Source organism: Magnolia sinica, chromosome 2 (assembly GCF_029962835.1).
Source record: "Magnolia sinica isolate HGM2019 chromosome 2, MsV1, whole genome shotgun sequence".
NCBI lineage: Eukaryota > Viridiplantae > Streptophyta > Magnoliopsida > Magnoliales > Magnoliaceae > Magnolia > Magnolia sinica.
In genome coordinates this window covers 135,673,579-135,701,557 of record NC_080574.1, presented here as the reverse complement: position 1 = coordinate 135,701,557, position 27,979 = coordinate 135,673,579, and the positions used below count along the sequence as shown (strand labels likewise).

The 27,979-nt window shown below is 35.1% G+C and overlaps 1 protein-coding gene across 1 annotated transcript; it reads right to left on the bottom strand.

Moving 5' to 3' along the window:
• Nucleotides 1-61: 61 nt before the first annotated feature.
• Nucleotides 62-27,979, bottom strand: LOC131237792 (uncharacterized). The gene is made up of 2 exons (XM_058235784.1): nucleotides 27,817-27,979; nucleotides 62-411 (listed from the first exon to the last, which is right to left on the bottom strand). Exons 1-2 carry the CDS (start codon nucleotides 27,928-27,930, stop codon nucleotides 121-123), a joined length of 405 nt encoding a protein of 134 aa, XP_058091767.1. The 5' UTR covers nucleotides 27,931-27,979; the 3' UTR covers nucleotides 62-120.

Here is a 27,979-nt window from a genome sequence, read left to right as displayed (position 1 = left end):
ATATATATATATATATTACACACCCACTCACACCCCACATGGCCTCTATTCTCACAGTAAGAACAGAAAGTGTTTAACATTGGACATAAGAACTTCAAACGCAGCTAGAGAGTGGTAGTTCTACTGGGGAATCATCACTTCAACAGGAGATTCAGTCAGTAGGCTGTTTTGGGGAACTTTAGATTCCTTTTTCTCACCGCGGGAGCTTGAATCAGCCTTCGATTCAGATGCTCTGGCCTTCTCTCGGAGCTTCTTGAGCTTCTCCCTGACTTTTCTCTTATTCTCTGCCTTTGTGGTCCGTGCTTCAACGGTCTCGATTGGGAAGAGAGCGGTCACCAGGGATGCAGTCAAGTAGACAATTGCACCTCTTTTTCCCAATGCGTGTTTCAGCTGCGGCGGTTCCTGAATTGCCTGCAAAAGGAAACGGTATTCTCAGCAACAATATCAGGAGAGAAGCAAACCAAATAACGGATGGGATCCTAAACCTGATTGGTCCGGACAATTGGGGCCCATGGTTCACTGGTCCATACTTCTGGGCTGCTGGGTCTCACCATGGAGGGGCGATTGTGCAAAACTCAACCAGATTGGAAGATCCTAGCCACTAATGTTAGGCCTTTTTTCAACTCAACACGGACTATTGCTGTGTTTCTCTTCTTAATCGTCTATTTATGGAGCACAAATTGAAGGGTTAGGATTGCCCTATTGAGGAAATTTTCGGGGCCTAAAAATCTATTTATTTATTAAGCTAGCTATTCCATCATCGTAGATTGTCATAGCTCCAATAACAAGGCAGCCAAACGTGCCCTGAACCATGCTAGGTTCCACTAGAGATTTTGCCATCATAAACACAGTCAGTCAAAATAAGGTTTCAGCTGTGTTTTGATGTGCAAGTGGATTGAAATGTGAAACATTTTGTTTATTCAAGAGGGCATGACAAAGCTAATGATGTTTCCAAGACCATAATTGGACTCGCAAGTGAATTGAACTGCAAGCATTCATTTAGTGATGACGAGATTAAATAAAAAATAAAAAATCGTAGGAAGTAACCTCAAATTGTAATTTGGATATATTCTAGCCTGTTTGGATTGGTGGAAACCAAAATGTAAATGAAAGAAAGGAAAATGTCGCATCTGAGGACAACTGTTGAAAAGGGAAAGGCTTCATTTTCTATAGGACTGAGGATGTTAAGGAAATGACCCTTCATATAATGACATAAACTAAACAAACCGATGGTGAACCGAATGCAAAATAGATTCACTAACCAAACAAATTACGAACTACTGACAAAACCAAAATCAAACCACACCACAAACAGTCAACGGAGATATATATATATATATAAAGAAAAGGCATGCGTGTAAACATAACCAAACAGCCAAATGATTTCAATGCAAAGCAATCAAACAAGACGATACACAAGATGTTACGATTTCATGCAATAAGACTTTTGAGAATTAAAAGATTTAGATTCATATGTTCGGAGACTGCAAACTTAGGGGCCATTTGGATGGTGGGAGTTGTTAGTCCTAAGAGTGTTACAAATCTTGGGAGTGGTCATCCTTTATTTGTTAGTCCAATGATCAAATCAATTGTTTGGATATCCTACCTGGATCGAGAATCACAAATCCTGGAATTCATAAATTTATGTTTTGGTTGATAGATTCAGATAAGAGGAATACTAAAAATAACAAAAATGAAATGGATGGATGGTGATCGATGGTGGCCTAATTGCAATCGGGAGCCAGAAACAAATAAATATAAAAATAAAAATCCCAAGAACAACTCTACGAATGTACAACAAAGTCATCATTTGTTTGAATGGAGCTCATGTTACTATGTGTATAGGTATGCATACTGAAGCTTGATGTATAAACTAACAATACTGTTGAATCAGCGTGCATCGATCCAGACAGTCTAACCAGAGGGCCACTAACCAAGAATTGGCCCCACCAAATCATCATGCACATATTTGCCCTTGAAGCTTCACAAGCTTCTCCTTAACCATACTCTTATTCACCGCATTCATTGAACATGCTTCGAGGGTCTAGATTGGGAAGAGAGCAATCACCAGAGATGCAGTCAAGTAAACCATCACATCTCTTTCTTCTCTAAGTGAGTTTTCTGCTCTATGGAATGGGATTCTCAGCAACAATAACAGGATAGTCAACCAAACAACAGTTGGGATCTTGGGACCATCCACCCAATTATTTCAGTTAAGTGAGACCAATAGTTCAGTGGTCAAGACCTCTGGGTTGTTGAGTCCCATGGATGGACCATGGAGCAAAACTCCATCACATTGGAAGATGCTAGATGCTAAGATTGGGCTCTTTTTCAGCTGGATGCAGACCATTGCTGCATCTCTCTTCTTACTCATCTTTTTGTAGGCCACAAACTGGAGGATTAGGATTGTCCTTTAAAGAATATTTGTGCAGCTAACAGAAATAACACAGTATTTTCTGTTGTGTAAATCCACATCTATAACAATCACCGCCAAATTCAATGCTGCAATCCACCCTACCATCGGCCAATCCGAGACCAACAGAACCCAACCTGCAACTTATGATTCTGCACTCAATGACCTCTGGACCCTATTCTTGTCAATAATTTGGATATAATCCATTGCAAAGAGGACAAGAAAGGTGGATTCCTTTTACGTTTCTTTTATGTTTTACTTTTGATGCTCTGTGAATGCACTGAACTGTGTGCGCACATCCACTGCCACTGTCATATCCATCTATCATCTCTGCTGCTCCAGGTGCCTGATTTGTTCTCCGTTGCACCAGGCCTTCTGACCAGACATTTTCTGTCCCAGGTGTTTCGACTGGACCTGTTATTGTGCCGGGCCTTCTGACCGACTTGTTACTGACCGCACTGAGCCTTATGACTGGAAATGTTGCCACAAGCCTGTTTTGACTGAACTTGTTTTCTCCGCCATCCATCTCTTATTGAATCTGATATTCGGTCATCATCAACTCACTGAATCTGGCCTGAACTGGTTTGCACTCGAAAAGCAGTTAGAGGAGAGAAGTAATAGAAATCAGCAGATTTTAAGATGAAGAGGTTGTGGGAGTAGCCATGGATTTGGTTGAAAGATTGTCTGCAGCTTGTGAACTGGTGGGCAGTGGGCAGGAGTGACTAGGATGGGAGTCGTCATTGGCATTGCCTGAGTCTCTGCATCGGAGAAGTGTCCTTGTCAAAAACACATGATTGGTGTGATATAGACACGGCTAGAATGTGGATACAGGCAACAGTAGCCTTTTTGTACATTATTGTAGCCAATGGAAACAGTAGGTAGAGATTTTAGGTTGAGTCTGTTACTCCCATAGGGGCCAAGATATGGAAAACAGTGGCATCCAAAGACCCTATCGAAGTTATAATCTAGTTAAGTACCAAATAGTGTCTCATAATGGGAGAGCCCTCCTAGAACAGGTGCAGGTTATCTATTGATCAGATGAACTGCTGTCACAAAGGCCTCAAGTACTTCTTAGGAATAGATGACTGAAATATTAATGTCATTCTCATCTAGGTGATGTGTCAATGCTTGCACCTGGTGACACCATTTTATTCTTGTGTGTGAGGGTATGTAATACAAGAAACAATTCTGCAATTGCAAAGTATTCTTTGAAAGCACTTTTGTTAATTCTAGAGCACCATCACTTTGAAAATACTTCATACTGGGGTCCAAGACAATTTTGTCCATAGACAAAGTAATGAAAAAAAATCAACACAAGTAGTCTTAAGAAGCATGGGATATACCCAACAAAACCTACTGAAATCATCCATGAAAAGAATGTAATAGGAATAAGAAAGTTTGATGTAACCGGTCCCCAAATATCACAATGAACTAATTAAAGAAGTGCAGTAGTTCAACGAGTAGAAACACTAAATGGTTGTTTTCTACTTTTTCTCATTTGACAAGAGACACTTAATTGACCCTTAAAGAATTAAAAGAAGTGTGTTGCTCAAGTAAATATAACTGAGAATCCTTGAAGAGGGATATACTAGCCTTTTGTGCCAAACACATGCAGTTGCCTTAGATTCATAGAGCATGATCACCTGCTATCTGTCATATGTGTGCCAAACTGGTGTAGAATATAAATATGGATCAATTCTCTCTTTCATAATTATGCTCTGCATGCATAGGTCTTTCCCAATGCATCCGCAAGGCAAAAAATCAATAGAACAGTTGTCTCGTGTTAAATGTGCAACTGGCACTAGTTCCAGGACCAATAAAATGCCAATTAAAAAGAGAATGGACTTATTTGTTGAAATAAAAGATGTACCAACATGAGAGATGCTTAAACGTTTACCATCAATGACGACAACATGATCACTGCTATTATAGTGTTGAGACTGTTGTAGGAGAGACGGATCAAAGGTCATGTAACTCATTGCTCCTGAGTCTGGGATCCATTGTGTGTCTTGGGAGGATCATTGACTTGCTGACTTGGACCAAGATGATGACCAGCAAAGGATTGTGACAGCTAGTTGCTGCGAGAAGCACTAAAGTGGTAGAAACATGTCTCAATCGTGGGCTCGGTTTGTGACAGATTTGGCAGCAAGTTGGAGCTTGTCCGTTGTTGTCAAAGAAAAAAATTGACAGAGTGAAGCCTGACCGGCCTGATTGTTTTGGCAAGGTTGAGAACCTTGTCTGTATCTGAGCTGGCATGGAGAATGGCTGCCGAAGGACTATCATTTTAGTTCTACTATTTATGCAAATGATCACAAGGCAGGATGCTCTATTGTCGTCATTGCTGAGAGCATGTTATGTAGAGGGCTGGGTGTTTGGATGGATCAAAGAGAGGTGCAGCTTATTAAGAGGCAGCTTGATTATGCAAGAGGCATTTTTCATGGCCAAGAAGTCTAGCTCGTCCATGATTGTGACAAAGTTGTGATAGGATCCCTTAAAGATTTGTTGCTACAGATCACACTTGCTTAGCTCTGATAGGATCTTTTGTTTTTGTTTCTTTGCAGTGTTAGGACTATGAAAGCAAGGTTTGGCTATATACAGGTGTAAAGTTGTAAGTTAATGACAAGGCAATAGTAAAAGAAATCAACCAATTTTTTTCTCTGCAAATCTGCAAAACTTGAGACACTAGGTGCTTACATGGAAGATAGTTCTCTCTTATAATTGGCTCCTGGATTCCAAGTTTTGGTGCTTACATGGAAGATAGTTCTCTCTCTTATAATTGGCTCCTGGATTCCAAATTCTGGTGGCAATAGTAGAGTAGAAAGCTTTGGATTTTCCATATGAATGTTGCCTTCAATCATGCATTGATTTTGAGCTATTGCAGCTGACAGGCATGCATGATGATTCGGTGGGGTTGATTCTTGATTAGTAGTCCTTCGCTTAGAAGGTCCAGATTGATGTGCATGTCACCACTTTGATGTATAATTGGCTTAAACACCAAGTTTCAATATGCATAATTCTCCAAAGCAACATTCATATGTACACAGAAATATGATTATTAGCTCAATTCAAACAAATGTTGGCATCGTTGTACATTCATAGATTGATTTCCTTATTCAATTACAACTCACCTCAAATACCAAATTTTAATTACTTGATGTTCAAGTTCAACCCAAACTCTAACAGCCTCTTTGGAACTTGAATTCCTCTCGTTTCCTATCATGGTCTTCAACCTGAGAAAATCTTCTACCTTCAATGCCGTTGTAAAAATATCTACCATTGATCTGCAAATCTGCAAAACTCAAGCTCACCATTTAGCTTGTACTTAATTTTGAAAACCCACTTGACACCAATCGCCTACTTTCCTTTAGAAAGAGAAGTGGGCTCCAACCACCATTCTTCTTGATGGAATGACGAATTATTTGATTGTGGCCTTTCTTTACATGCTCTTGAACATTGACATTGATATCCAACTATCCCTTCTCTTTAACAGTCCTCCAAGCTTCATCTTTCAGACAGAGAACCATCTATACTCATTTTTACTTCGCTTGTCTTTGAATTGTACAACTTATAAAACTTAGTGATAAAAATATAAACAGCAAAGATGCACTTTTCACTTTTATCATCTTTTTTCCTGGCCTTTTCGTTACATACATGCTAATATGCAAGACACCAAATACTCTCAAATGAGACATCTAGCTTTTTTCCAATCCATGCTTCTTTAGGAGTCATATTAGAACGCACTCTTTGTAGGGCACCTATACGAACACACATCGCACAGGCAATGACTTTTGCCTAAAAATGCTTTGGTGGAGACTTTGCTTTAAATATGCTTCTAGCCATCTCAACAATAGTTTTATTCTTCCTTTATGCAATGCCATTCTGTTGAGGTGAATAACTATTGGTAAGCTGATGTTTGAGTGTGCATTCTTTGAGAATTCATGAAACTACGTGGAGGAATATTCACCACCTCTATCGAATCTCAACACTGTTATGCAACACCTATTTTACTTCCAGCATAATCCTTAAAACTCCTTAATGGTTCTCTATAATGCTTTCTAGTATGCACCCTTCACAAGGACAACTAGGAGAATCTATCAACAGAAAATCTTCTTAGATAAAAATTTCAAGCCACTGAAATTGAGATGACTGATTGAAGATGCCACAACCAACTACCATCCTCAACAATCATGCTAAATTTTGGTAACACTATGTTTCATATTGTTAAAAGAAACATGTGATTTTTAGTCATTTGTGTCTTCTAGATAAGGCCCCTCTCACCATTCTAATATGGTACACACTCCGTTCCTCGAATGTTGATTTTATGACCCTTTCTGAAAGCTGTCTCATGCTTAGCAGATTATTTATAATAATAATTTGGAACATAGAAAACATCGAACATATAGTACGGTAAACTATCTTTTAAGTGAATCAAAAAAATACATTTTCTCTTAACTGAAATTTTAGATTTGTTTCCAAATTTCTCTTCTCGCACATGCTTACATGTGGCTAAGAAAATAATTACTTCCCACACGTTTGCTACACCCAGTATCTAAATACAACTGATAACTAGTCATCCTCTTCTTCACACGGATAAATTATGCACATGGTATTAAAAACAGTTACGTTACACCAAGACAGATGTTACATAATGGTAATGGTGTGACCGTTATGTGATACGAGGCCCTAACACCCAATTTAGAAGAGAGAAAAAAAGGCCTTGACGAGCCGATACAAGTCCGCAACAGACAAATACATGGACAATACTTTTTTTCCTTTTAAAAAAATCGACCATTACAAGGCTATAACAACCATTATGGCCCGTATCATAACAGCCATGTTAGAAGTAATTTGAAAAATCATATTTAAAAATAAAAATATAAAATATCTAGAATTTTATGAAAGTGTCTTTTAGTCTTCCAAAGACATTAGTGTGTGTCTTTTAATCTTCCAAAGGTATTAATGTAATGCATAGAAAAATGTTAGCTCATTTATATTTTTTTGTAACCTTTAGGGTATTAATTACATAGGGAAGTGAAGAGCCTTTAAGATCTCCTAGATCATTTGTGTAATATTGTATTTTCCATGTATGTAGAGTCATCTCCATGAGTCTATAAATAGGCCAAGGGTCCATAAGGCGTAATCAAGCTCAAAAGCTCAAAGCTAGTAAAGCCTTATACTACCATTTTCCAAGTTAAATATATTACAGCAGCAATATTCTTCTTGTTTTTGTACCTTCTTCTTCCTCTTCCCCAACAAATTTGGTATCAAAGCAAGGTTCACCAAGACTCATCCATGGCAGTAAGTTCCAACAACACTACCTTCAATTATTTATAAAATGTGATGCCCATATTCGAAGGAGAAAGCTATGACTATCGGAGCCTTCAAATGAAGACTCTCTTCATCTCCCAAGACTTGTAGGAGTTGGTGGAAGATGAATATGACGTACAAGAAAATGCAATAGCGTTAGCAACATGGACGGATGCAAAACAACAAGCATTCAAGGAGAACAAAAAGAATGATGTCAAAGCTTTACTTTTCATCTAACAAGGAATGAGCAAAAGCATCTAACTTTTACCTACAATAATAACTTCAAAATAAGCATAGGAGATTCTGAAGAAAGAATTTCAACAATCAGAAAAAGTGATCACCATCAAACTTCAATCTCTTTGGAGAGATTTTGATAATGTGCAAATAAAGGAAAGTGAGTCAATTCAAGCTTACTTCTCTCATGTTTCTGGCATCATTAATCAAATTAGAAGTTACGAGATATAATCCAATATAAGAAAATTATGGAAAAGATTTTAAGAACTCTTCCAGTAAAATTTTATCATGTAGTACCTGTCATAAAAGAATCTAAAGGCTTATCTAAGTTAAGTTAGCATGAGTTGATGTGTTCTCTTCAAGCACATGAACAAAGGATGAGCAGGTTCATAGAGCAAAGCGCAGAGCAAGCATTTCGATCCAAAATAAATATATCATAAAAGAAGAATATGGAAGCAAACGAGAGAAGTCAAGAGGCATATCCAAATCAAATATGGAAATCTGGAAGGGGTTGCAAAAGGACAACTTTAACCGTGGTCGTGAAAGAGGCAGGCGAATTTCCGATTTCAATAACCAAAGAAATTCAAGAGGTAACAAGCAAATTGATTCCCAATGCTCTATTTGCAAAAAATTTAATCACACTGATAAGGATTGTTGGTACAACACGCGTAATATATGTGGAAAAAAATAAAATAGGCCATATAAATAAAGAATGTTGGAACAAGATAAAATATGAAGCATTTTTTTTTTTCCGAAAAGACAAAAAAATCAGAAAATTTATTTTATTCATGTTTGAATACTCAAGAAGAATCAAATGACATTTGATATTTGGATAGCGGTTGCAGTAAACACATGAAAGGAAATCGGAGTTGTTTTGTTAATTTGAATGAATGAGTGCATTCTTAAGTAAAGCTTGGAGATGGAAAGCTTTAAAATATTGAAGGGAAAGGAATCATAGCTGTATAAACAAAGGGAGGTAATTCTAAATTTATTCATGATGTTCTTTATATTCCTGGTTTGGCTCAGAATTTGCTAAGTGTTGGATAATTGATTCAAATAGGATATTCGGTCAATTTGATAAAGATGAATATGAGATCTTGGATAAGAAGAACAAGCAAATTGTGGCAAAAGTGAAAATAACATTAAACAAAGTTTTTCTCCTTGGCATACCATTAAAAAGAAATTTTACGTTAAAATCTAAAGATGTTGATGAAACTTGGCTACAACATTTAAGATATGATCATTTAAATTTCAGAGGCTTAAAATTGTTGAAGCAGAAGAATATGGTAATTGGTCTACCTTTTTTAATAAAGAAGATAAAGTTTGTGAAGTTTGAATGGATGGAAAATTTCATAGGCTTCCTTTTACAAGTTCATCACGGAGAGGAGATATTTTCTACTCTTCATTGATGATTATGGTAGGACGATGTGGATATATCTTGAACAAAAGTCAGAAGCTTTTACTATTTTTCTTCAATTCAAACCATTTGCAGAAAAACAAAGCAGTCAATTCTTGAAGGTTCTAAGGATGGATCATGGTGGAGAATTCACATCAAAAGAATTCTGAAATTTCTGCAAGTCAAACAGCATTAAAAGAGAATTGACAGCCAGATACACTCCGCGGCAGAATGGCGTGGTAGAAGGAAGAACCGGACAATTGTAGAAATGGCTCGAAGCATGCTAAAAGGCAAATGACTTTCAAATGATTACTGGGCGGAAGCTATTCACATGGTGGTCCATATCCTCAATAGATTTCCAACAAAAGCAATAAAGAACATGACTCCATAAGAAACATGGCATCAAAAAAGGCCATTGGTAAATATCTCAAAGTTTTTTATGCGTTGCATATGCTCACATTCCATCACAAAAAGGAAAAGAAAAGTTTGATGAAAATGGAGAAAAATGCATATTCATTGGTTATGGTGAGGACTCCAAAAAAATGTGATCACCTTTATAATCTCAGTTTTGATGAATTGGTGATTTCGAAAAATGTGATATTTGATGAAAAAACATAATTGAAATGGGAAGAGAAACAAGACCAAGTCCCAAAGACATTTAAAGAACCTGAAATTATACCGAAGGAGACTCCAACTCCACGTTCTCCTCCGTCAAGCCCTACTACACCAAATTCAAGCTCAAGCGGTTCTCCTCCACCAAGCCCTACTACACCAAATTAAGCTCAAGCAATTCTCCTCCACCAAGCCCTACTACAACAAATTCAAGCTCAAGTGGTTCTTCAAGTTCATCAAGCGGTTCTTCATCAAATTCTAATTCACCTCTAAGAAAGGTATGTTCCCCAAGAGAAATCTATGATACATGTGATATTACCTTTTTTGCATGTGAGCCACAAATATTTGAATAAGCAGTAAAACAAAAGGCTTGTATTAAGGCAATGAATGAAGAAATTGCAGCTATTGAGAAGAATCGCACATGTGAGCTCGTTGATCGGCCTAAAGGAAAAAAAATATCATTTGCTTGAAATGGATCCAAAAGCACAAAGCCTGATAGGTGGCAAAAGGTTATTCTCAACAACAAGGTATAAATTTTAATGAAACGTTTGCTCATGTTGTTTATATGGGAACCATAAGGATTGTTTTGGCACTTGCTACTCAATTAAAATTATAAGTTTTTCAATTTGATGTTAAATCGGCATTTCTTAATAGGGAGATTGAAGAAGAAGTATACGTTAATCGACCACAAGGTTATATAGTGAAAGGAAAAGAAGAAAAAGCATATTGACTCAAGAAAGCTCGATATGGGTTAAAGCAAGCACTAAAAGCATGGAATAGAAAGATTGATAAGTATTTTCATCAAAATGGCTTCAAAAGGAGTCCAAGTGAGCCATCCTTGTACGTGAAGAAAGAAAGTACGTATGATTTTTCCATTGTTTGCCTCTATGTTGATGACTTGATCTATACCAGCACCAATCCAAATATGATAGAAGAATTCAAAAGGGCGATGATGAAGGAATATGAGATTACTGATCTCAGCCTTATGAGATCATTGTGAAATATTTATTTCACAAGAAACATATGCCAAGATCTCTTAATGAGATTCAACATGTCAAAATACAAATCTATTCCAACTCCAATGGCTATAAATCAAAACTTCTCAAAGAATTATGGAGCATAAAAAATTAATGCCTAAATTTACAAAAGCTTGGTTGGTTTATTGATCTATCTTTTAAATACAATGTCAGATATTGAACATGAAGTTGGCCCAGTCTCAAGGTTCATGAGTGAGCCTAACAAAAACCATTTTGAAACTGCAAAAAGAATTTTGAGGAACATCCTAGAGACCAAAAGTTACGGCATCAAATACTCAACAGAAGAATATAACAAGCTTACTGGATTCACAAATAGTGATTGGGCAAGATCAGTTAATGATAGAAAATATACTTCAGGATATGTATTCTGCATGGGCTCGAAGGTTGTCTTATGGTCATCAAAGAAGCAAAAGATAGTTTCATTATCATTCGCCAAAGCAAAGTACATTTCAGCCACCGGAGCAGCATGCAAAGTTATATAGATTAAAAGGATTTTAGGCGATTTACAAAGTGAACAAAAATCACCTACTTCCATTTTCTGCGAGAACATGTCAGCAATTGCCATAACAAAGAATCCAATCTTCCATAGTCGATCAAAGCATATCGAGTTACATCATCACTTTATGAGGGTATTAGTTGAAGAAAGACAAATTGAGTTAAAGTTTTGCAAGTGAGGAGATCAGTTCACAGATATTTTCACTAAGGCCATGACTACCAAAAAGTTCATCAAGTTTAGAAAGATGATGGGAGTGCAAGATTTTTCAAATTAAGGGGGGAGTGTTAGAAGTTAATTTGAAATTTTAATTTAAAAATCAAAAATAATAATAATAATAACAATATTATCTAGAAGTGTCTTCCAGTATTCCATAGGCATTAATGTGTCTTTTAGTCTTTCAAATGTATTAATGTATGCATAGGAAAATGTTAGCTCATTTATATTTTCTTATAACATTTAATCTTCTTAATGCATTTAAGTACGAAGGGAAGTGAAGGGTCTTTTAGATCTCCTAAAACATTTATTATGTCATTTTGTATTTCCCATGTATGTAGAATCCTTTCCATGAGATTATAAATAGGCCAAGGGTCCATAACTTGTAATCAAGCTCAAAAGCTCAAAGCTAGCAAAGCCTTGTACTACCGTTTCTAAGTTAAAGAAATACATTGCAGCAACAATATCTTCTTGTTTTTGTACTAAAGGACATACATTAATGTCTTTAGAAAACTAAAAGATACTTTCATAAAGTTCTAGATATTTGATATTTTTATTTTTAAATATGATTTTTCAAATTATCTTCTAACACTCCCCCTTAATTTGAAAAATCTTGTACTCCCATCATCTTTCTGAACTTGAACTTTTCTATAGTCACGACCTTGGTGAAAATATCTACGAGCTGATCTTCGGACTTGCAAAACTTCAATTCGATTTGTCCTTCTTCAACTAACTCTCTGATGAAGCGATGGCATAACTCGATATGCTTTGATCGACTATGGAAAACCATATTCTTTATCATGGCAATTACTAACCAGTGTTGCAAATAGCGCCTGTAGCATACGCTACGTAGCGTAGCGTGGCCGTAGTGCTACGTAGCGTCCCAAATAGCGTAAATCCCCTATAGCATACACTACAGCTACGTAGCACATAACGTCCGTAGCGTAAACTACAATGTATTTTTTTACTATTTTAGTTTTTTTATTATTTTTTCACGTTTTCTTTGTTTCTAATGTTGAGGCATGTGGCACTTGTATTGTACTTGATACTTTTAACCTATGGGATTTTATTTCTTTTCATAATTGTGACTTGTGGTTTCAATTAGACATTATTAATTAAAGTGGTTTGCTTAGAAAGTTGTTGATGTGATAATTATTTGATTTGGCTTATATATGTGGATTGGCTTTTGATAAATGATAACTAATAACTTTTTTGAACATGCTTATAATTAATAAAATGAATCATCTTTTAGGCATTTTTATATTTTTTTCCTCTTTTTTTCACTATTTATTATATTTGTCCTATTTTAAAATTAAAAAAATAGAAGTATCGTGTAGCTTACGCTACACGCTACATATTTACGCTACACGCTATAGAGGGTTGAGCGCTACACATCACGCTACCGCTATTTAAAACACTGTTATTAACATGTTGTCGCAGAAAATGGAAGTAGGCAATTTTTGTTCATTTTGGAAATTGTCCAAAATCCTTTTAATCCATATAGCTTCGCGTGATGCTCCAGTGACTAAAATATACTCTGCTTTGACAGATGATAATGCAACTGTCTTTTGCTTCTTTGATGATCACGGGACAATCTTTGATCCCATGCAGAATACATATCCTAAAGTCCTTTTTCTATCATCAATTGATCATGTCTAATCGCTATTTGTGAATCCAATGAGCTTGTTATCTTCTTCCATTAAGTATTTGATGTCATAACTTTGGTCCATTGGATGTACCTCAAAATTCTTTTTAGAGCTTCAAAATGATTTTTGTTACGCTCACTCATGAACCTCGAAACCAGCTAACTGCTTATACAATATATGGCCTTGTATTTGAAAGATAGATCAGCGAACCAACCAAACTTCTATAAATTAACGCATCAATATTTTGTGCTCCATCATGTTTGACAACTTTTAATTTATAGCCATTGGAGTTGCGAGGGATTTGCATTTTGACATATTGAATCTCATTAAGAGATCATTGGCATACTTTTCTCGTAAAAAAAAAAATATATTTCACCATTATTTTGCGGTACTTAGATGCCAAGAAAGTATTTCATAAGGCTGAGATCAGTCATCTCATATTCCTTCATTATCGCCCTGTTGAATTCTTCTATCATCTTTGGACTGGCAGTAGTATAGATCGAGCCATCAACATAGAGGCAAACAATGAGAAAATCATGCGTACCTTCTTTCTTCACATACAATGATGGTTCACTTGGACTACTTCTAAAGACATTTTGATGAAAGTACTTATCAATCTTGCTATTTCGTGCTCTTAACCCATATAGAGCTTTCTTAAGTCGGTATACTTTTTATTCTTTTCCTTTCACCACATAACCTTATAGTTGCTTAACATATACTTCTTCAAGTTCTCTATTGAGAAATACCGATTTAACATCAAAATGAAAAACTTGTAATTTTAATTGAGTCACAAGAGCCAAAATAATCCTTATGATTTCCATAGAAGCAACAGGAGCAAAAGTTCATTGAAATCTATATCTTATTGTTGAGAATAGTCTTTCGCCACTAATCGAGCTTTGTGCTTTTGGATGAAGCGATCTTCATTATACTTAGTCTTGTAAATCCATTTCAAGCCAATGATATCTTTTCCTTTAGCCTGATCAACAAGCTCCCATGTGCAATTCTTATCAATAACGACAATTTCTTCATTCATCGCTTTAATCTAAGCTTCTTATTTTATTGCTTCTTCAAATATTTATGGCTCACATGCAAAGAACACAACATCACATGTATCATAAATTTCTCTTAGAGAATGTACCTTTCTTGGAGGTGAATCAAAATATGATGAAGAGCCACTTGATGAGCTTGAAGAGCCGCTTGATGAGCTTGAAGAGCCGCTTGTACTTGAATTTGGTGTAGTAGAGCTTAGTGGAGGAGAACTTAGAGCTAGAGTCTCCTTTGGTATAATTTCAGCTTCTTCAAATGTCTTTGAGACTTGGTCTTTGTAATAACCCTAATTCCTTTAGCAATATACACACTTTTGCACCCACTTAAATCCTACAACATATGGAACTTAGCAGCCACTTAAACACACCATGAATCAAAAGGAGTATCCTCTCCCGTCCACACGTTAGGTGTGTTTGAATTTTGAAGACAATTCTTATAAAGGAGGTAGAATGTAATGACCTGAGATTTTGGTGCACATGCATACATCTTCATATATGCACACTTGCATCCATCTAAACATTCATACATAATCCTTCCATATGCATGCATGCATATATAAAGTATGCAAGTTGTGATACGTGTGATTGATTTATTTAGAATGTATTGTTGATTAATAATTGTATAGTTTTAATATACATATGTGTGTGTGTGTGTGTGTGTGTGTATATATATATATATATTATAGGTATACGTATACGTGCACTTTCTTTACTCATACACCTAAGATTAACCATTCATTCATTAAGTAGCTCAAATATAACCGTAAAACATACACCAAATCCAACCGTTCATACGCCATATAGGGTATGTGGTCACCCACTCATCCATCCATTTTTCAAGATTATAATTTAATCATGTAAGCTGTTTATCTGATGATCCACATATCTGATCAACTAAAAACTCATCTTGCACATATCTAAGTATGAAAGTAACCATATATTAACGTGCGTATCGGATTAGAATCTTAATTGTTTGATTATTTTACCTATATTTTATCATCTAACTATACATCATACCTGGATCCGGCAATTAAGATACTCAAAAATCAAATAAAAATCACTATAATGATTCTCACATTTCTCCTGATAAAATTATGGAGTACTTCTTTCATTGGAATATAATTTAATAAATTTTAGAGGTTCATAAGCTATATACATATTTTGGTAGTAAACTTATAATTTTAAAAGAGGAGAAAACCATTCATGTATCCATACATACAACTGTAAATCCAACGCCCTATATCTTACAACCGGGTAACCCATTCATAAAATCAACGATACGTTGATCTCTGTACTCATTGAGATACCACATGGTCCACTTAAAGCTTATTTTCAATACATCTCAACCATTATCCATGTACGGTATAATTCTTTAATGGAGTATGTATTAAACATGTGTAGCATGCCCATTTAAGTTTTAACATTTTAAGGGGTTAATAGCATATGTTAAATATTATTAATTTTTAATAAAATATAAATATATATTAATTAGTATTTAAGTTATTATCACGTGAGTATTGGATTTATGAATGTAAATGCATGTGACTATCATCAGAGGGTCACTAATCTAGACCACCCATCACAACGACCAACCCAACAATTTCAAATCATCCAAGTCTTATTACAATATCAGCCAACCATCCGTTCGTTAACTCAAACCAACATAATGAAACCATTAAATTCTCACACAACATCAGCACCATCCATAGAACTTGTCAATCCGTCATCCATCACCCAAATTCATCCATCAATTTAACCCATCAACCCACCCACCTGATCAACCATCCATTGTACATTAATCATTTTACATGTACGCCCATGTATACATTACTCATACATGGGCACCATACACATGCACATGCACAACCATGCACGTGCACAACCACGCACCACATGCATCTCTCCATACACACACGTGATACATATTTTTGTAATAAATGAAACTAAAGAAGGTGGGTGTTTCAATTACACAAAATGTCATTTAAAGATAGCCGTTTTATTTTATTTTTTTCTATTATCATTTTCTCACATTTTCCCTTCTTGTGTGTACACCACCCTATTTATAATATGGAGGTCCCACCATACGCAATACACACATGTGATTCTAAACCTGTCACGCCTCGAAATTCGGTGCTTGAGTTGGACAGACCCAACTCCAAATCTCAAGTTGTGATTTAAAATAATAATAATAATAATAAATAATAAAATAAAAATAAAAAATTAACATTATCAACCACAAATCTAATCAAAAACTACATTACAATAAATCAAATATTCATCTAATACAAAGTTTAGACTCACTTTTTATTTTTTTCACTATGCATTTTTTTAAACACAAATAGAAAAGATCACTATCACTAGATAAATGGTTAAATCGTCGCTCCATTTCACCCTTAACTAACTCTGAGCCCTGATACACCGTTAATGTGGGGGTGAGCATAACAACTCGTGGGATCATATCCAACCCAAATCTGAATTTTGTATAATTATACAAAATATACAAATAATGAAAATACTTTGTTTAAATTTTAAAATACAAATTAAAGTACTGAATCTTAAAAGATGAGATAAATACAATACTGGAATTGTAAAGATGCTCCGAATGCCAAACTTTCCATGAGTTACATAAATAACAAAATTAAATAACCATTATCTTTTACAACATCATACCCAAGTGGATGGTCGTATTGCATTAACGCCCACAAAATAGTAACTCGAGGTGAGGGACCCATTTATATGTTAGCTGGTCAGACTACTGCTCCAGTTGTACATCTGGCGTATGTCCGTGCACACAATTGTACTCATACGTCGTACACAAAGGAGACTCCAAAGGATCCAGTGGACTCTAGGGTCTTTCACCCAAGAGACGATCACCCTACCTGCTGGCTTTAGGGTCTACTACCCAAGGGACACAATCGCCTTACTAGCTGACTTTAGGGACTTTCACCCAAGGGACACAATCGCCCTACCTGCTTATACCTTTTAGGGACATCCCCAGGGCTGCGCACCCGCATTCCAACATTCATTCTTAAATATAAAAATAAATATGTACATGATATGAGTAATCACCATCCATTCAAATCGAAATTATTAAATATGCAACTTACTGCGGGTTAGTAACGAATTATATAGCATAACACCACATATTCTTTGTTATTCTTAAATTATGCATAGAAGTCGTTGTAAGGTTCGATAGCTATTAACTCAATAATTATTTTAATTAGATAATTAAAATCCTCAATTATAAATTCAAAATTAATTTTTTTAATATAAATTAATAATTAATTTATCAAATTTAAAATTTTATTCAAATTAAAATTTCTTTATGAATTTGCAAATCAGTAAAGCGTAGGAACTCCTAAATGTAACTCATGTTAAATCCCAAATTCAAATAAATTAATATATTATTTAGATTTAACAATTCTAATTTAATTAATTTAGTAATATATGAATAAAATCTTACTATTTTACAATATTTTTCTGCTTCCTTTTAATAGATTGTAAAAAAGATATATTCTAAACATATTAATTGAATTCTTTTTTTTTTCACCCCAAGAGTTGAATTTCTATTTTATTAAATTTCAGCCTATTAAGGTTTGGTAACTACACAAATAGAAAATATACATTAATAACTAATTTCTAATATATAGAATCTAATTTATCGAATATTAATATTTATATTAATTATTGTTTATTTTATTTATTTAGAATTAAATTTGAAATTTAAATTTACCTAATCAAAATTAATTATATAAATCCTAAAATTTATAACCTAATTAAATTACTTATGAACAACTAAATTAAATAATGTTAAATTAAATCTCAATTTAGATTTGTTAATTGTACATCAGTATTCTTAAACTGAAATTGTACCCAATTTATGTTTAATTCCAGTAAGTTATATTAAAATATTAAATTTGGACTTTAGTTATCATAAAAATTTACGTTATATTTTAAATATAATTATTTTTATTAGTATGAATTATTTTGGTATATTATTTCTAATTACTCTTAAATAGAAAATTCTGAAATTATTAACTTAAGTCAACCTACATATTTACATCAAATGAATTAATTTAAAATGTAACATGCATTCAAAATAATTTTGTATTTAATTCCTACATAATTCAACTACTTTAAAAATATTTTATATTAAATTCATAAATTTAGCGTTCTAATTTAGATTTTTTTTTTTTTTTAATCTTATTGGACTTGAATATATATATATATATATTCCAGCAATAAAAATATTAACAATAAACAATAATTTCATATAAAATTCAATTTAAAATCAATTAACTATACTGATATTGATACAAGACAATTAACCACTTAATCTAAAAGCTCGAACTATTAGAGTATGGCGAATTAATCCCTTTATCTCATAGCCCAGGCCCCACATCTCATGGGTTAGGACCTCGGCCGAACCCCCTTCGTGGGCCCCAAATCACATGGGCCGCCCACCCCGAGTGTGTCCCTGCATCCCACGGGCTACCCCACTCGAGCCCGGTGTGAAATGCGCATTAATCATTCCTAGTAAGGAGTCTCGAACACGATACCTGCCCCGTGGGCCCCAAATTGCATGCGTCACCCACCCCGAGTGTGCCCCTGCATCCCACAGGCAACCCCACTCGAGCCCAGTGTGAAAATGTCCCTGCATTAATAAACCTCGGTGAGGAGTCTTGAACACAAGACCACCTGTCTCTGATACCAATTTGATACAGGACAATTAATCACTTGCTCTAAAAGCTCGAACTGTTAGAGTATGGCGAATTTATCCATTTATCTCATAGCCCAAGCCCCACATCTCATGGGTTAGGACATCAGCTGAACTCCCTTCGTGGGCCCCAAATCACATGGGCCGCCCACCCCGAGTGTGTCCCCGCATCCCACGGGCTGCCCCACTCGAGCCCGGTGTGAAATGCGCATTAATCACCCCTGGTAAGGAGTCTCGAACACGATACCTCCCCCGTGGGCCCCAAATCGCATGGGTCACCCACCCCGAGTGTGCCTCTGCATCCCATAGGCGACCCCACTCGAGCCCGATGTGAAAATGCCCCTGCATTAGATATTAAAATTTAAATAACAACAATTATAAAAACTTCATATTAGAGATGGATCACCCACCTAGACAAAAGCTTCACAATGCTTCCTTTTTTTTTCTCTTTTTTTTAAATTTTTTCTATTATCTTTTTCCCACATTTTCCCTTCTTGTGCATACACCACCCTATTTATAATATGGAGGTCCCACCATGCGCAATACACACATGTGAAAAAAATAAAAAATAACATAAAATGGTTATCTTTAAATGACATTTTGTGTAATTGAAACACCCACCTTTAGTTTCATTTATTACAAAAATATGCATCACGTGTGTGTATGAAGTGATGCATGTGGGTCGTGATTGTGCACGTGCATGGTTTTGCATGTGCATAGTACCCATGTATGAGCAATGTATACATAGGCATGCATGTAAAATAATTAATATACAATGGATGGTTGATCAGGTGGGTGAGTTGATGGATTAAATTGATGGATGAATTTGGGTGGTGGATGACGAATTGAGAAGTTCTATGGACGATGCTGATATTGTGTAAGTATTTAATGGTTTCATTCTGTTGGTTTGAGTTAACGAACGGATGGTTGGCTAATCTTGTAATAAAACTTGGATAATTTGAAATTGTTGAGTTAGTCATTGTGATGAGTGGTCTAGATTAGTGACCCCTAATGATAGTCATATGCATTTACATTCCTAAATCCAATTCTCCCGTGATAATAACTTAAATACCAATTAATATACATTTATATTTTATTAAAAACAAATAATATTTAATATATGCTATTAACCCCTTAAAATGTTAAAACTTAAATGGGCACGCTACACACGTTTAATACATACTCCATTAAAGAATTATACCAAACATGGATGGATGGTTAGGAAGTATTGAAAATAAGCTTTAAGTGGACCATGTGGTATCTCAATGAGTAGAGAGGTCAACGTACAGTTGATTTTATGAATGGGTTACCAGTTACAAGATATAGGGCGTCGGATTTACAGTTGTATGTATAGATACATAGATGGTTTTCTCCTCTTTTAAAATTACAAGTTTACCACCAAAATATGTATATGGCTTGTGAACCTCTAAAACTAATTAAATTATATTCCAATGTAAGAAGTACTCCAGTAATTTTATCCGGAGAAATGTGAAAATCATCATATTGATTTTTATTAGATTTTTTAGTGTCTCAATTGGCAAATTCAGGTATGATGTATGGTTAGATGATAAAATATAGGTAAAATAATCAAACAATTAATATTCTAATCCGATATACACGTTAATGTACAGTTACTCTCATACTTAGATATGTGCAAAATGGGTTTTTAGTTGATCAAATAGGTGGATCATCGGATAAACAACTTAGATGATTAAATTACAATCCTAAAAAATGGATGGATGAGTGGGTGACCGCATACCCTATATGGCTTATGAACAGTTGGATTTAGTATATGTTTTACAGTTACCACACGCACACACACCCCCACACACTCACGCCGTAGTAGGCTTTCACCACCTATGGGTACTCGAACCCTTGACTGGGTGTTGAAACTCCCGGGAGTCTACCACCCGAGCAAGAACAAGGATCCATACAATTATTTAAGCTACTTAATGAATGAACGGTTGATCTTAAGTGTATGAGTAAAGAGATTGCACGTATGTATATGTGTGTGTGTGTGTGTGTGTGTATTAAAACCATACAATTATCAATCAACGATACATTCTAAATAAATCAATCACACATCACAACTTGCATACTTTATGTATGCATGCATGTATATGGAAGGATTATGTATGAATGTTTAGATGGATGCAGGTGTGCATGTATAAAGATACATGCATGTGCACCAAAATCTTAGGTCACTACATTCTACCCCCCTTATAAGAATTGTCCTCAAAATTCAAACACACCCAACGTGTGGACAGGAAAAGATACTCCTTCTGATTAATGGTGTGTTTAAGTGTCTACTAAGTTCCATATGTTGTAGGGTTTAAGTGGGTGCAAAAGTGTGTAAATCGCTACAGGAATTAAGGTTATTACAGTCTTGTTTCTCATCCCATTTTCATCATGTTGTTTCATCAAATATCACATCTCTAAAAATTACCAATTTACCAGAAGTGGGATTATAAATGCAGTGGGCTTTAAAGTCCTCATTGTAGCCAATGAATATGCATTTTTCTCCCTTTTCATTTCACTTTTCTTTACCTTCTTGTGATGGAATGTGAGCATATGCAATGCAACTAAAAACTTTGAAATATTTTACCGATTGCTTTTTCTGATGCCATGCTTCATATGGAGTCATGTTCCTTATTGCTTTTGTTGGAGTATATCGAGGATATAGACCACCGTGTAAACAGCTTCCGCTCAGTAAGCATTTGAAAGTCCTTTGCCTTTTAACATGCTTCGAGCCATTTCTACGATTGTCCGGTTCTTCCTTTCCGCCACGCCATTTTGTTACGTAATGTATCTAGTTGTCAACTCTCTTTTGATGCCGTTTGACTTGCAGAAATTCCAAAATTCTTTTGATGTGAATTCTCCACCACGATCTGTCCTTAGAGCATTCAAGAATTGGTTGTTTTGTTCTTCTGCAAATGCTTTGAATTGAAGAAAAATTGTAAAAGCTTATGACTTTTGCTTAAGAAAATATATCCACATCATCTTGCTATAATCACCAATGAAGAGTAGAAAATATCTCTTCTTATTAAGAGATTATTTGCATAGAGCCACAAATATCAGCATGTATAAGCTCAAGATGAGCTTTTGCTCTCCATGATAAACTTGTAAAAGGAAGCCTGTGAAATTTTCCGTAGATGCAACCTTCCCAAACTTTATGATCTCCTTAGCTTATAAAAGGTAGACCAATCACCGTATTCTTCCGCTTCAATAATTTTAAGCCTCTGAAATTTAAATGGCCATGTCTCAATTGTCGTCGCCAAGTTTCATCAACATCTTTAGATTTTAACGCAAAATTTCTTTTTATTAGCATGCTAAGAGGAAAAACCTTATTTGATATCATTTTCACTTTTGCCACAATTTACTTGTTCTTATCCAAAGATCATACATTCATCTTTATTGACCGAATATCCTCTTTGAATCGATTGTCCAATACTTAACAAATTTTGAGCCAAACCAAGAACATAAAGAACATCATGGATAAGTTTAGAATTACCTCCCTTTGTTTGTACGACTATGACTCATTTTCCTTCGATATTTTAAAGCTTTCCATCTCTAAGCTTTACTTCAGTGCACTCCTTCATTCAAATTAACAAAAGAACTCCGACTTCTTGTCATGTCATTATTGCAACCGCTATTCAAATACCAAATATCATTCGATTCTTCTTGAGTATTCAAACAAAAATAAAATAAAATAAAGTTATTTTTCCGTCTTTTCAAAAAAAAAAAAAATGCTTCATTCTTGATCTCGTACCAACAATCTTTATCTCTATGGCCTTTTTTTTTTTTTACATATATTGCACTTGTTATACCAACAATCCTTATCAACGTTATTACATTTTTTACAAATAAAACATTAAGAATCAATTTGCTAGTTGCCTCTTGAATTTCTTTGGTTGTTGAAATCGGACCTACCTCTGGTCCTCTGCCTCTTTCACGACTATAGTTAAAGTTTGTCCTCCCGCGACCTCTTCTGGATTGTCATATTTGATTTAGATGTGCCTCTTGACTTTTCATGTCTGCTTCCATATTCTTCTTTTCTTATATTTATTTTAAGCTAAAAATTTGATATATGCTTTGCTCCACAAACTTGCTCACCCTTTGTTCAAGTGCTTGAAGAAAACCCATCAGCTCATGCAAACTTAACTTAGACAAGTCTTTAGATTCTTCTATGGCAGCTACCACATGATCAAATTTTACTATGAGAGTTCTTAAAATATTTTCCACAATTTTCTTATATTGGATTGTACCTCTGTAACTTCTTATTTGATTAATGATGCCAGAAATATGAGAGAAGTTTGAACTAACTCACATTCCTTCATCTACAAGTTATCAAAAACTCTCCAAAGAGAATGAAGTTTGATAGTGATTACCTTTTCTGATCCTTGAAATTCTTTCTTTAAAATCTCACATGCTTCTTTTGAAGTAATTGTAAGCAAGAGTCTCAGAAAGATGCTTTTGCTCACCACTTGTTGGATGAAAAGTAGAGCTTTGGCATTCTTCTTTTTATTCTCCTTGAATGCTTGTTGTCTTGCTTATGTCCATGTTGCTAATGCTACTGCATTTTCTGGTGCTTCATAGTCGTCTTCCACCAACTCGCACAAGTCTTGTGAGATAAAGAGAATCTTCATTTGAATGGTCCTATAGTCATAGCTTTTTCGTTTGAATATGGGCACCACGTTTTATGAATAATTGAAGGTGGTGTTGTTGGAACTTGCTGTCATGGATGAGTATTGGTGAACCTTTCTCTGATACCAAATTTGTTGGGGAAGAAGAAGAAGAAAGTACAAAAATAAGAAGAATATTGTTGTTGCAATGTATTTCTTTAACTTAGAAATGATAGTACAAGGCTTTGCTAGCTTTTAAGCTTGATTACACCTTATGGACCCTCTTTTTTTTGGGTTAGCTTGTTAGTACACACCCCACTGTCAGTACAAACTCCACTGTTAGCCACCCACACTAGGGAATCGATACCAAGACCTCAGTGTTGAAACGAGGGTATCTTCAGGTCTACCACTTGAGCTATGGATCAGGGTGTACACCTTATGGACCCTTGGCTTATTTATAGACTTATGGAGATGATTCTAAATACATGAAAAATACAATATGACATAAATGATCTAGGAGATCTAAAAGACTCTTCACTTTCCTATGTACTTAATATCCTAGGAATACTAAAAGTTACAAGAAAATATAAATGAGCTAACATCATCAAGCCCGTTGTTACGACCATCGTTTCTGTTATTGAATACCATATCAACTTGGTCTTTCGACCAATTAACAAGTAAGAAATCATAAGAAAATGCAAAATCATTTAACGTCAAAGAGAACATTTATCTTGTAATCTCTTATAAAGAACATAATAGAGTAATTGACCCCTTCTAAATGATTCTTAAAGCCCCCACAAATTTAAAAACATAAAATGGAAGCTAGTAAAGATTAAAACAGAAGAGAACAAGTATAATTTGAATATAAATCGATATTTGAATTGTAAATCATATGATTCAAATCATAGACTCATAGGATTCATCTTACAAGGAATTCAATGTGGGGATTCAAATCATTTTGCCTAAGATTTGACTGAAATCATAAATTGCAAACTGTAAATCGTAGGATTTTGACAATACTGTCATAGATGAATGTAATCTTTTATCTTTGTTCGGGTTTTAATTTTTCCTCCAACACTAGATTTTGCTTTGGCGGGTTATTTTAATAAAATGATGTTACCTTTCAAAAAAAAAAAGGGGGTTCGTCGATCATTTCTACTATTTTTAGTGCTTCCTTCTGTGATTGTGGTTGTGAATCAAAGTTTTTGTTCATTCAGTCACTTCGATGTAACCGTTCTCCACTAGACCCCATAGATCTTAGTATTCAAAAATCACTCTCATTTGGATACTCCCATGATGATAATTCTTTGCACCAATGTTTTCCATATCATTATCGCATGATGTATCGCACATTTGGGATACGGATACATATCGGTTATCACATGGGATATATTGTTTGTATCGCGTAATGTATCACTGTTGTTGGGAAACATGGGGAAACATTGGGAAATTGGTCGAATTTTCCAATTAAACTTCAGAGGTTGTTAAAAGAGGCATAAACAAACACTTATTAACAAAAATATTACCAAAAGAAAAAAAAAACAAGTGCACATCATATGTTTCTTTTGTATGGGGTCCTAATCTATGCGTTGTTTGACTGAAGTGATGCAAGTATATTCAAAGTTTATTCATATAATTTATAAATGTAAGAAGACATGTATGGAAACACAAGCAATACATTCAGATGCAAAAGAAGGATCACTAAATCAGGTTACATTCTGATTCACGAGAAATTGAGAAATTTTGATTTTTCATGATTTTCTGCAACATGGCCCATCTCTCCTAATTCTCGAAATCAAAGCTCTAAATCCATGATTTTTCAGGAAAAAACATGAAGAATCATGGATTTGTAACCATTTGACATTGATTTAACATGATTTACTCAAACGGATTGAAAATGCTCACTAGATCGAATAGGTGGGATATATCGGCATTATATATGTGTTTTGTTTTGCACGAGTCGGATACAAGATATATCGTGGGATATATCAGCCGATATTGTTGATACTGAAAACATTGGTTCACACTAAGCTGCTAGAATTGAGTTTGAAGTGTATTATTTGAACTCATAGCTCAACCACAACAAAGCACTGCATAATTCAAAATTACTACTTCAAAAACAAAAACACATGTATACATACCAAGATCACCATATGCACATGCCAAATCATCAAAAAATACATGTTTGCACCTTGGCTCGTATACCACTTCTATGCTATGGAAAACCTAAAAGCTTTCTACTTTACCATTGCTTGAGCAACTTAGAATCTACAAGCCACTTGTGCGAAAGAAAAGTATCCCTCCCACAAACACCAAGTGTCTTAAGCAAGCACACAAGAGATAAACGAAACAACTAAAAATTTATGTTGATTTGTCACACTATTGCCATGGCATTAACTTACGAACTTACACTTTATATATAGCCAAACCACATGCTATCATAATCTTAACAGTACAAGAAAAGAAAAGAAAAAAAAACAAGACAAAACAAAACAAAAGATCTTAACACAGCTAAGCACATGTGGACTTGGTCTTTAGCAACCAATCCCCTTGTTCAATTACAACTTCAACAAATAACCATATTCCAATTACTTAAGATTCAAGTATCACCCAAACTCTAACAAAAGCATTAGGGGTTTTTTGGATTCCTGTAAATGACTTAAGTGGTAAATGATTTACTGGTGTAAACCATTTGCAGCCTATCCTATTTGGTTGTAAGTTGTAAATGATTTACAAGTAAATGGTTGTCTATGTTTGGATAGCCTGTAAATTATTTGAGTCTGGTAAATGGAGAGTCAATCTTTGAAAATATAGCCATTAGGTTGTAAATGGAGAGCCTATAAATGAAATCCTACATTTTTGCCTGTAAATGAGATGGGGATTAATGTTGTAAATCATTTAAGCCTGTAAATGATTTACAGGCAAAAAAGGTCATCCAGACGCAAAATGTAAATGATTTCCTCGTAAATCATTTACAACTTGCCCCATTTACATGCTCGTTTGGATGACTGTTAATGGGCTAACTATAAATGATTTACAGGTAAATGGTTTACAGTCTGTGTTTGGATGATGAAAAATGCCCGTAAATTACAGCTTTCAGCCCCATTTGATTTACAGGCAAAAGGTTGTGATTTCATTTACAGGTTCTCCATTTACCAGACTTAAACAATTTACAGGCTATCCAAACACAGACAATCATTTACCTGTAAATCATTTACAGCTTACAGCCAAACAGGACAGGCTGTAAATGATTTACACCTCTCTGTAAATCATTTACCACTTAAACCATTTACAGATATCCAAACGCCCCAGGATCAATCCCTGAAGCAGCGGAAACTGGGAGCTCACCATCATCAAACCAGGAAACAAATGAGCTCCCACTTGGGGAAGTGCTTCATGCAAAGGCAATGTGAATTAATAATCACCATAGATTTGGGTAATACATGAAAATGAGGCACAAGATATACAGAGTTCATCACATCTTCACTATATCTATATGGAAGCACTAGCAAATCATTTCACTCTCAAAATAAGAAGAATACAAGATACAAAATAAGAAGAATACAAGATATAAGAGAGGTAATGCTCAAATACAATGAACATAGAAAGAATCTCTCTCTCTCTCTCTCTCTCTCTCTCTCTACAGGATTCCCTCATCTAACAAGCAAAAAATGACCATTTTACCACTAAGGAAATGCCCTTCCATTAACCCCCAACACTCAGTCAGCGTGAATTTTCAGCCATGGCCCATCTAATAGGTGGGGCATATCAACTGGACGCCCTGGATCGACATCCACGCAAGTTCATTGAGAGTATGGATAGTTTGTACACTGAGCTTCGGTATACGCCATTATTATTGTATATATACACAACATGCTCGTGTGTGATAGATCAAAGGACGAGACGACACGCGTCTTTTTGGTGTAATATATATCAAAAGAACAAGAAATGGGTCAGGAAATCAAAGGCTTGAATGGAAGATTTCAACGGTGGATTTAAAAAGACAGGATTTCAAGTCAAAAAAAAAAAAAGAAGAGTTGGGAATCTTTTTTCTAATTTCTTTTATAAAATAATTACCTGAGAAATTATTACAAATGCTGGATTCCGCGTTTGGAGTTTGATGTTGGAATCTTTTCCTGAAAATGAAAGAGGAGATTTTGCGTTTACAATCTTCAAGCAGCCAAACGCCATCTCTCCCGAGATATCTTCAATAGTTCGTTTGCGGGAGTGCGATGATGTT

Coding starts and splice junctions, on each gene's coding strand:
- LOC131237792 (XM_058235784.1), bottom strand. CDS start 27,930: ATGGCGTTTGGCTGCTTGAAGATTGTAAACGCAAAATCTCCTCTTTCA. Junction 412..27,816: donor CATTTGTAATAATTTCTCAG/GTAATTATTTTA, acceptor TTCCTTTTGCAG/GCAATTCAGGAACCGCCGCA.